The following is an 11,415-nucleotide window of genomic DNA, read 5'->3' on the forward strand; positions in this document are numbered from 1 at the left end:
GCAGGTTGGATGCATTTCCAGCCATGAGGCTGGGGAGTGGGGTGCTGGTGGGGAGCCTCAGGGCACAGCAATCCCTGCTGGCGGCCGGGCTGTCTGTTCCAGGGGGACAATGCAGCACTTACTGTAATCGTCAACCTCGATCTTCCTGTATTCTACTTTAGGCATCTGTCGGTCATGTACGGCCTTCTGTACATGCTCGTTTGTTTCTAGATCAAACATTTCTAAGAGAGAGAAAGACAAATGACACATTCAGCGTCAGCGATCACTTACTGAAGCCGCTGGCTTTCATGTGGGTCAGACTGCTAATTCCTACGTCAGGCCCAGAGGTGATGATTGTTATTTCTTGTGCACAAACCAGGAAACTGAGACAAGGTGGAACGCCCCATCTCAAGTCAGGAGCTTGGGCAATGGAGGGTTCTTTTCATCGTATTAGGTAACCCCTCTACCCATAGGTTGTCCTTCCCCATGGCATTTCTCACCCACATGTATAGGCCTGGGTATTTTTTTTTTTTAAAGATTTTATTTATTTATTTGAGAGAGAGAGCGCACCCAAGCAGGGGGAGGGGCAGAGGGGGAGGGAGAAGGAAAAGCAGGCTCCCCGCTGAGAATGGAGCCTGACATGGTGCTTGATCCTAGGAACCCAGGATCATGACCTGAGCTGAAGGCAGACAGTTAACTGACTGAGCCACCCAGATGTCCCGGTCCAGGTTTGTTTTATCCACAAACTGCTGGTTTCAGAAAACCAACATCACCTATCTGTTAGGACAGATGATTTTCCAAATATAGTGGCCACAATAACCAAAGAAAAAAAGGAGAGTAGAGCCTGGAGTGTGCTCTTTACTAAAATTTTATAGGAAAAATGGATTCGGATCTTTTACCCTACTCATAATGTGATCTGGCTTAGGACACCTTAATTAGGATGATCATATTAGCTGGCCCTAAAGCCACGTGGGCCACAGGATACAGCGCGGTGGGACCGGCCCTTTTCCCTCCAAATTAGAGAGGCAGGTCAATCTTGCACTGGCCCCTCACTTGCACATGTGCCCAGTGGGTGTTTCCCCAGGTGCACGGATGCCCCTCATCAGCCCACTTCACTGATTTCCTGCGGCAAAGGCCGTTCCTCCGCCTTCACCATCTGCTCTATAATAAAAACCACCCGACTTCCTTCTTCCTTTCTCACTTTGAGCCCACACGTGGGGACACCTTGTGGCCCATTACGAAAGGAAATTTTGTCTTCAAGGAGCTCCACTTTTCGCTCCTCAAATAGCTTTGAAACATTCATGAATATTTCATCGAATAAACTCACAACGCAAGCAGAGCTACAAGGAACGGGGAACCATCCCCATAACAACTCCCTTTAAGAAAAACAGACCCCAAATGACTCCACAATGGCACCTGGAGGCCAAATATGGCCCAGAACCAGGAGTCTCCGGCACTGAGTGGTTTTATCTGTGAAGGGCACGCGGCCACCAGTGGTGCTCAGGGATCCGAGGGACTGTCCACGAGCAGGGCCGGCAAACTCCCACGGCCGCCCATGGACAGGGACAGTTCCAGAACTGTGATGAGCAAACAGACAAAACCAAAAATGTTTTACAAGTTGCTGGACACATTTGAAAATTGAGCTTTGATGAAAAGGTCGGGGTGGGGGCATGGTAACGCTCATTTTCAATAGGGAGAGTTAAAAACAAAAAAACCTTAAGCTGGACCACCACCACCGAAGATTCTGACCACCACGTGGCAGGCAAGAAATGGTGTCCTTTGTGGACAGTGGGACAGGACACTGCATCTGCAAGGGATGCACACAGAGGTCCAGGGAGATGACCTCAACTCTGAGACCCGGAGATGTGGCCGAGAGATGGCACACTCTACCTTGGGGTCATGCACACAAGTTGGGGCAGGGTGGTGGGTGTGCCCCACGGCCTGCCCCACATCCCCACCCGGACTCCTCAGAGAGCCCACACAGCGCTCATTTTTGCTGAGTCTAAATATCCTCATCCCAGGCTGCCCAGGTGGCTGTCGGTCGAGCATCCAACTCTTGACTTTGGCTCAGGTCATGATCTCAAGGTCATGAGATCGATCCCCACATCCAGCTCTGTGCTAGGTGTGGAGTCTGCTTAAGAGTCTCTCTCTCCCTCTCCCTGAGCCTCCCACCCTGCTCTCTCTTTCTCTAAAATAATAAATAAATCTTAAAAAAAAATAAGTGTACTCAGCCCTTTAACAGTGTTGTGGGCATGCACGGTCAGGAGTTGGTTTGTGAGATAGAAATTATTTCTTATTTGTGTTCTTGTCACAATGGTATGGCAGGAAGTCTAGAAGGCAGCTCTGCAGAATAAGGAGGAAAACAGCATTTTTCTAATTCTTTACTGCCACAGGACCTTGACACTCACTGTTCCCCATGACGGGAACTTTCTTTGCTGGCGCCTTCTCCAACAGGTCAAACATCACATCTGCAAGTAGAAGCCCCTCTGGGATACCCCTCTTAACACCAACTGTAAGAGCTGTGGTCATTTGCCTGACTGCCTTTCCCTGCCCTCCAGCTCCCAAGGCATCAGCACTCGGTCCCATCCCAGAGACAAACCGTATGAGTTTCCAGTCACCTGAGTACATGTGGAAATCCAATCCATACTCCAGAAATGACGCATCTACACTGGAGCTGAGCCTGGGTTTCCACCCCAGTCTTTCTCCCAGTTCCCACTGGACAGGAAGCTGGGAGGGACTGGGGGTCCTCCCAGGTGCTTCAGAAGCCTGGGGGCTCTCAGGGGTTCCCAGTGTTTCAGACCTCTTGAGTAGTAAGAGTTGATGCAATCCAAGCCTCCCAACCACTGCTCCCCACATAAAACCATACACAACAGGACCAAAGCACACTTCCATTACACTGATGGGAAAGCTTACAGTACTTGAAGGACTCGTGACAAATGCAAGTTAATACTGAATTAATGCCCAGATCAGGATGCAATTCATGGTCTCTGCCCAGACGTGTGCTCACTGTGGGACCCAGTGCTCAGATCTTCTGGGGTCATCAGGGAGCCCGCCATCCTCCCCTCCCTGTGTGCCCACGCAGTGAGCCCAGGTGGAGACCGGTAAGGGACCAGGCAGTGTGCACATGTGGGTCATGCTGGATGAGGGGAATTAGCAGGCACTAAGGGGAACAAAGGTCTCCCATTGCTACCAAAACGCAGCACCACGCTCCTGGGGTGCCGGCGACAGTCTACCCTGGGGAAGTCTGCTGGTGGCAAGGCCAGCCTGGACCACCAGCTTTCAAAATGAAAGAGAGCCAACAGAGCGTCTCACAGGTTATCACCCTACGCTCCTCTCTCCGTGTGTATGCGTTTGGATCCGGTACTTCTGACATCACTCAGCAATCTCTAACGCTGATCCTGAAAGAGAAATTTCCCACGTAGGTTGCAGCGTTGCTTTGCTGCCCACCGAGTTCAGCTTGCCTGGAGTCACTGAGCACACACGCTCGCTCCCCGGAACAGCCCTCCCACTCCCGGACCCCGGAGCTCCGGCTTCGAGAGGGAGCACACAATATCCTAACAGACCCTACAGACTGCGTTTGAATAGCTCGCCTCAGTACCGAAATCCCACCCTTCACAGAGGCACCAAAGCAACAGACTATTAAATTTAGTTAAATATTAGATTTCCCATTTAATGATTGCCCACACAACTGGTTTTATCAGCAGAGAGCTGGCTGGCCCACAGGGGAGTTGAGTTAAGCCATTTTATTTGTTCCCATAATTGCATTCAAAGGAGGCAGGAGCTCAGCAGAGGAAATAAGAGAAGATTGGCACGTTCCCGAAGGACTCTTCTTTTGACTTCATGGCCACGGGGACCTCCAGTCTGGAGCATACAAATGGCCACTCCTTAATTAAATGTGAGCCCGCTCTAATGTTTGGTGGAATTAGCTATTATCAGATCTGGACACAGTGAGACTGCAGGAAGCATTTGCTCGGGGGGCTGCCTCCCTGGCTGTGCCCCAGCGGGCCAACGCGCCCTGCTGGGTCACGGCATTGCTGGAAGCCCCACTTGGCTGCACTCGGGGAAATGCGACCGGAATCTAACAGAAGCCGACGGGCCACTGACCTAAAGAGGACAAGAGCCACCGGCCGCCCTTCTTAGGTTTTTCCGCGGGAAGCAGAGTGCAGGAGTGCATGTGCACAGAGATCACGTCCTGTTGTGTGGTCTCCTCGCCCCGCCTGCGCGTCCGCGCCTCTCATGGTCCAGGCCCCTCCCGGCATGCTGCCCATTGCTTCCTCCTGTGCACCTGTCTCCGAGGTGTGGGACCCCCACCCGCCGCCCCAGGGCTGTGTGGCCCCGGCCAGTGCAGGCCGATGCCGGCGCAGACGCGGGATGCCCCGTTGCACCTGCAGAGCTCCTTCCTCTGAACACCGAACGTCTGGTTGTTAGAATCAGTGTCACACAGTTGGGCGGTCATTGTCCTTGTTGCTAGATCTACTTTTGTCTTCAGCAGGATTTTAAGAAACTTGAAGGCAGAGTCCCTATAAGTAAATGGCCCTTTGGCCCCTCACAGCCACTGGCTTCTTGCCAGGCAGGTGAAGGGGTTTGATCAGGAGGGGCCGTGTGTCGACTGGGCTGATGTGGCCCTCTCCCCACAACTAACTACACTGTCATTAGTCTGGGCTGCGTAGTGGCAGGGTGGCAGCGAGCTTCGAGTGAGAGAGGCGGGATGCCAAGGCAGGTACCCTGCCAGCTGGAGTGCACGGCGCTTTGCTCTCTCTGGGAACCACATGCATACGCACGGTCTACCAGGATCTGCAGACCGGATCACTCCATCCCTCCACAGAGGCCGCCTGTGTGTGGAGCCGTGGGGATCCAGAAGACTTTCCAGATACACAAACAACTGAGGGTTTGATGGAACAGGTCACTCCATGCTTGGGGACGTCTCCTGGACTCTCTGACTACCACCTCCCCTCTGACCCGCATGCACGGTCGATGGAAGAGGCGGGGGTCCATGGGCGGGGGCGGCTCCAGGCAGCAGGACCCTGTGAGCAAAGGCCCGGGCGCCAAGCAGCTCACGTCTCAAGAAAGGATTGCCTTGATGTCAACTGCCGTGAGTTGGTTTTGCATCTTTATAAAAGCCCATGTGAGGACAACGGAATCCCGTCCTCGAGTGTTGGTAAGAGAGTGGGCCCGGGCTGCCCGGGAGCTTGGGGTTCCCGAGTACACAGTCAGGATTATGCTGTGGGGTGCTGCCTGCCTCCACCAGCCCACACGCGTCCTCCCGCCGGCCGTGGAGCTGATGGTCAGGGCGCCGTGGCCCCTGATGGTGCGTCCGCAGAGCTGAGCTGTACTTCCTCTGTTCCTTACATTAACACCAGCCACGTATTAACCGTGGTTTTGTTGGTTTTTCTATCCTAGCACCTAAGTTGTTTGAATACCCAGGCACCAAATAAATGAGTATACTTTGGTCCCAGCCATAATTACGTTCTTAAGGAAAGCTTTTAAATAATTCAGAGTCACATCTGTGAACACCCCGCGGGCTCTGCTTATAGATAAGCTTTTCCAAAGGGAAAGAAGTCAAATATCCCCAGGGTGGCTCTGGGGTCAGGGGGGCGGAGGAGAAAGGACAAAGGATTCTGCAACAGTAATTTCACATTTCAGAGCAGGGCTGGGGTGGCTGTGACGACCAGCCCTGACCCTGCAGGGGCCTCCCTCCAGTGTTCCCACAGCTTCTGTCCCCTGGGCCGGGAGCTGCCAAGGGCACAGGCCACACACCAGCTGGCAGTCCAGGCTTCCCACAGCTTGCCCAAAAGCCTCCTTCCCGAGAGCCGGTGGGCCCTCCATCCCCACCGCACGCAGGTGGCCCGCACGTCCCGTCTCTGTCCACACGGCCAGTCAGCACGGCCATCCTGACGCACGAGGTAGCTCTGCTTGCCCTGTGCAAACCAGCACGAGGTTCAAACACTGCTAGGGACTCGGTGCTGAGTCAGACTAAACTGGGGTTGATTTTGGGAGCTGTGACCAGAGAATCTGCCGTTGTCAGCACGTTCCTTAGACGATGGTGACATTACAGCGGTCTCCAGCTCCTGCATGCCGGGGTCTGGGAGAGAGGCCCCCTGGTCAGGACTATGTACCTGGGGCCAGTGAGCCAGGGCTCTGGTCCTGCACGAGGCAATGCCATCTGGGACGCTGCCGTAATGAGACACAAGCAGGATTCTGGATGCGAAGCCGCTGGGCAGGCTGGCCGCACTATTAAGTGGCTGCTCCCTCATGTCCAAAGTGATGGAGGCCCAGCTGTGACGTCACCAGCAGGTGAAATGGCAGGGCTCAGTCCTTCCAGACCACAGCAGAAGCATCTTCTCTTCCTCTGAGCGGGGAAGGGGCATGGCATTTGCCCTGCGCTGTTTCGGGTGGCCGGGTGTGCGGGGTGAGGGGGCGTCAGGGGCAAGCGGTGGGGGCACGGCCGTCCGCCTCCCGGCTGTCTCAGGGCAGGCACACGATGGGGAACCCTGGATCTGCAGAAGCCCCTCGGGCCGTGCTGACAGCAAGGCCAATGGATGGTGGCCAGAGACAAAGGCCAGGCTGGAAACAGGTCCCACTGCTTTCTAGCTGTGTGTATGTGGCCTCAGTTTTCTTAACTGGAAAATGGGGGTGATAGCGGACCGTGTCAGGGGGCACTGAAGTGGGCCCACAGCAAGTGATTCATAAATGCTGGCCTGGTCACTGCAGATGTCACGGTTACTCTCTGGGCCCCTGGCCAGTTCAAATTTCCCAGAGAGAATCAGGTGCAGCATCAAGCAGGATGAGCACGCGCGGTGCAGGGCTTGGCAGCATCGTGGGGGCAGGACCGCGGGCAGGGGCTGCACCGGCAGATGAGAGGGGCCTGCTCCCCTTCGCCTTTGTGCTGCTCCTGGAAAGAAAGAGCACAGCTCAGCTGGAACGCACTGAGCAGGAAGGTGGTCTGCAAGGCGCTTTGGTGCCTCGCACGCGTGGGCCTGCCACTTCGATAACCGCCACTCCGGTCCCCCCGCACGGACTCCTCAGCGGAGAGGGACCCACCCCGTGTGACAGACAGACAAAAAGCTGAGGGCACGCTGTTCTGTGCCGACGAAGCAGCTGGGGACGAGATGGGGTACGAAGCTCGGTCAGACATCATGTCAAAAATTAAATACGCAGAAAAGAGCCCCCACACGCCTCCCGCCAACAGAACCAGAGGCTGGGACTCTAGACGCGGGGTCTGCCGTGCACCCCGACCTGCAGCTTCCAGTTCTCACTTTCCAGGAGGACCCACGCTGTCCGCGCTGTCCCCCTCCGGGATGGAGCAGCAGCTGGGGGCTGCCAGGGTTTGGGCCTCCTGCTCTGGATTCATTTGCAAGTCCATCATCTGCTTGGGCCCCATACCACTGGCTTCCATGCATGTTCACTGACTGGCTGCGTGACCTGAAAAACCCAAACATTTTACCCAATCTTTAAAAAATCTGAGCTCACCAGAGGATTCGCGGTTTCTCTGCCTTCCTTTCTTCCGTCTTTTCTCTCTTTTGAGAGAATTCAGATGATTTGCTCTTGAAGCGTCAGAATTCCAGAAGAAACGACGTGTTAGCCGTCGGTATTTCCGCAGCCCGATCTCAGTGTTGTCTTCTGTGCGGCATGGCCAGGCCGCCCTGCTCACGGGTCATTGGCGAGGAGCGAGGAGCTTCATCGTGCGCTGTTCGGCCGTACCCACGACTGCCACAGCCCTTGGGAGTGACGTGTCACATCAGACCACTGAGGCCGAGGGTCTGGCGTCTGCTGAGGACACGGGGGATGGAGATGACCGCAGCCATCCGAGATAGAGGCCCTGAGGGACGGCAGGCACCATGCACCATCTCTACAGACCACTGTACCCCAGGCGTGAGGAAGACTCCTCCAGCGAGCACAGTGCTTGGACCAAGACCCGCACCTTCCAGCCTTGAAAATGAAGACGTTCCATCCGTTGTTGTCTAATATCCTTTTTCATTCCTAAATCTCGGATTCCCAGAACGAAACGGGTTTCCTTTCTTTTCTGTGATGAGCCCCGTATGCACAGCAACCTGACACCCAGTGAGTTACATAAACCACCACTCGGCCCTCGTCCTTCTCAACCCTCTAACCCGAGGTCGCTTGTTATCTGGGAATTCCTACAGCAGAGTTGGGAAAATGAGGACAATTCCCCCCTAAAAAATTGACAACAATAACCCAAATCTCAAATCCCTACCAAATTTGAAAGACGGCAACCAATTTTCTCGGAGTCTTAGATGAAGGCTCATGACTCCCTTCAGGTCTTGCAGGCCTTGACTCTGGGTCTGATAAACACCTAGAACTCCCATCACTGTTCCCACCGGGCACTAAATACAGGCCTCCATGGCTTCTCCTGTATGTTTAAGTCTGTTAGGACCTTTCTGGCTTCTGTGCCCTCTGCAGACTCTGCAGATTCTGGGCTCGCGAGTGTAGGTAGGGATGGGTCCCCAGCCCTTTGCCCCCACAACCACCCATCTCTCCCCTTGCTCCCCTCTGCTGGGTCCGCACTGTGACATCTCTCCTCCTACATTCCTGCACCCCTAGGCTGGGGGCTGGTGCTCCCTGCCACAGTCAGAGAACCCTCCCCGGTGCGGTGGGGTCCACCCCCTCGTAGGGACCCCTCTGGTGCTGAGCACATCTTTCTGCAGGCTGGGGCCTCTGGAGAGCACCTCCACGGGCCAGAACAGGGAAGTATCTGACGAGTGCGCTCAGGCCGAGTGATCTGTACAGAAACGGCCGATGATTATGTACTCGGTCACCTCTCTCAGGTACTGGCAAAGCTAGCCAGTGCGTCCTAGACCCACAGTCCTTCCTCCTGTGACACTGACTGCTAGCACCCGTCGGCCTGTCTCCCTCCTTCCGGGGCCTCTCTTGCATCTAGGGGGGTCCCCGTGAGGGAATTCTGGCTGGTGGAAATGATGCCTACCACTGCTAGACTCCAACAAATCCCACAAAATCTTTTCTTTCTTCCCGCCCGCATGGCCAGAAGCGGGGTGATGGTGATGGGCCACAGTCTAGAAGGAACTTGCAACCCCAGTTTCCTCCTAGGAGAGCAACAAGGATCACACGACCTGGATTTCGTGAGAATGAATTACAAACCCTTGTTTTGCTGTATTGTGTGTTGAACTGTGTCCCCCAAAGATGCTGACGTCCTCACCCCAGTGCCTATGAAGGTGACCGTATTTGGAATTAGGGTCTTTGAGGAAGAAACAAGTTGGGTTGAGGCCACGAGGGACCCTAATCCAATATGACCGGTGTCCTTATAAGAAGGGGAGATTTGGATACAGGGATGCACACGGGGAGGCCGTGTGAAGAGGAACGGTGATGCTCGTACCAGCCAAGGAATGCTAGAAGTGGCCAGTAGCCACCAGAAGCTGGGGGACAGCCTCCCCGTCACAGCCTCCGAACAGTCACCCTGCCGACACCCCGATCCTGAGCTTGCAGCCTCTGGAGCTGCAACGGAATGCATTTCTGGGGAGCGCTGTTCTGGGGGACGTGCACTCAGATCCTGGTGGTGGCGTCCCCAGCAGCTGTCCCCACTCGTCAATGGACCCCTGATTCTACCCGAGGGGCACGGAGCCGGGATGAAAGTTGCTTCCTGGCATTCTGTGCAGCCAGTGGGACGCGGGGAGAAGCCGGGACCAGCAAGAGGAACGCGGGGAGTCGGAGGATGCGTCGCAGGTGCTCACAGGAAGCCAGTCACCGGGACCCCCTCGTACTTCACCCGAGCCCTGCCTTCCGGGCCTGGAGTGGCTGGAGGCTGGAAGTGAGGACATGCGTGCGGGCTGGCGGGAGGGCGTGCTGCAGCAGGTGGGGACGCACGCCGAGAGCCGCGTGGGCCACCACACTCTTGGGCCCTTACGTGACACAGCCGGGTCCTAGCGACACACGAGGCTCTCCTATGTGAAGAGCCGTGGTGCAGGCCCGACGCCCTGACCCACAGGGATTCCACCACCCCAGGCACCGTGTCGGGGGCAGTGGGCGGCCGGGAGCCTTTCCGCCTCGCCTCCGACCGCCATGCCTGAGTGTAAATCAGACCCTGACCCACGCCTCTTCTGCTCTGGGGTGGTGGACCCCACCAGCAGCTCAACCACGGAATCGTTCTGTATCCAGCCTGGGGGCTGGCGTCCATATTCCGGAAACCGCGGAGCTACAGTGACAGCTAGTGACGCAGCAACGGGCCAGGTCGGGAGGAAACCTCCCCAGAGTGTGAATCCGGCTGCGGGAAAGCCGGGGTCTGACACGGTACCCGGGCTCGTAATGGACGCCACACATCACCGTGTGGCACAGACGCTGTCCGGGTCCCCGTTAATCAGCGCTTTGCTGAGAGAAAGCACAGCGGTGTCACCTTCACAGGGAGAAGACCTGAGCGCCCCCACGCAGAGCTGACGGCAGGCGGCAGACAGATGCTTCCATTTCCCGTTCCGTGGGCCACGCTCTTTCCTTTGGGAAAGAGCTGCGACCGTGGCCCCTGAGCCCCAAACAGTGAAAGCTTCTCTAAACACCTCTTTCTAGGGGGTCCCCAACAGAACATGGACGACTACAACCTCCAGAGCCTGGGGCTGATTGGGCAGAGCGGTTCATGCAGCCAACCAACCAACCGGGCGACAAGAAGGGGCTCGTCTGGTTTCCCAGCAGAATTAGGGAGCCGTCCCAGACCGAGAGCTTTCCCCCGTTGCCCATGCTGGAGGGCACATGGCGAATTCCTACCCGGACGCTCCGAGTGCGGTGTGCCGCACATACGTGGCCCCATTTGATAAACAGAATAGGCAACCTGTCTCATCACTGTTGTGAAGCATGTAAGACGTAGGCCGGCTTCATCCCCACATAAGCCCGACGGGGAAAAGTAGGGACTGGCACTCGGCACACGGGCTCGCACTCCCGGCCCCCACAGCCCGGGAGCTGTGGTCACGGCCAAGCCTGAGTGCGGCTACCGGGCACAAGGCCTCCTCAGACGCAGGCGCCGCATCACCCCTGACCAGGACAGATTCCCAACAGCGTCCTCCAGGGAAGCAAGTCAGAGTGTGGAAGTGAATGGCTTTCTTAAGAAGAGCCACACCTAGTTTTCTTTCTTTTTTTTTTTTAAAGATTTTATTTATTTATTTGACAGAGAGAGACACAGCGAGAGAGGGAACACAAGCAGGGGGAGTGGGAGAGGGAGAAGCAGGCCTCCCGCAGAGCAGGGAGCCTGATGTGGGGCTCGATCCCAGGACCCTGGGATCATGACCTGAGCCGAAGGCAGACGCTTAACGACTGAGCCACCCAGGTGCCCCCACACCTAGTTTTCTTTAAAAAGGGGGGAAAAAAGCACCTAGAAATAGTTTTGTGTTTTTACTAGACTATAAATTAAAAGAAAGGGGGGGGCGCCTGGGTGGCTCAGTCGTTGGGTATCTGCCTTCGGCTCAGGTCATGATCCCA

At 55.8% G+C, this 11,415-nt stretch overlaps 1 protein-coding gene across 1 annotated transcript in view; it reads right to left on the reverse strand.

The window, feature by feature from the left end:
- DPP6 (dipeptidyl peptidase like 6) overlaps nt 1-11,415 on the reverse strand; it is a 545,484-nt gene that overhangs the window by 14,448 nt on the left and 519,621 nt on the right. The window contains exon 16 of the mRNA XM_081800883.1: nt 67-221. Within this exon, the coding sequence (XP_081657009.1) occupies nt 67-221 (155 nt within the window). The remainder of the gene's footprint in view (nt 1-66; nt 222-11,415) is intronic.

This window comes from Leptonychotes weddellii, chromosome 12 (genome assembly GCF_054177405.1).
Source record: "Leptonychotes weddellii isolate Sample4059 chromosome 12, ASM5417740v2, whole genome shotgun sequence".
In the NCBI taxonomy this organism is placed as follows: domain Eukaryota; kingdom Metazoa; phylum Chordata; class Mammalia; order Carnivora; family Phocidae; genus Leptonychotes; species Leptonychotes weddellii.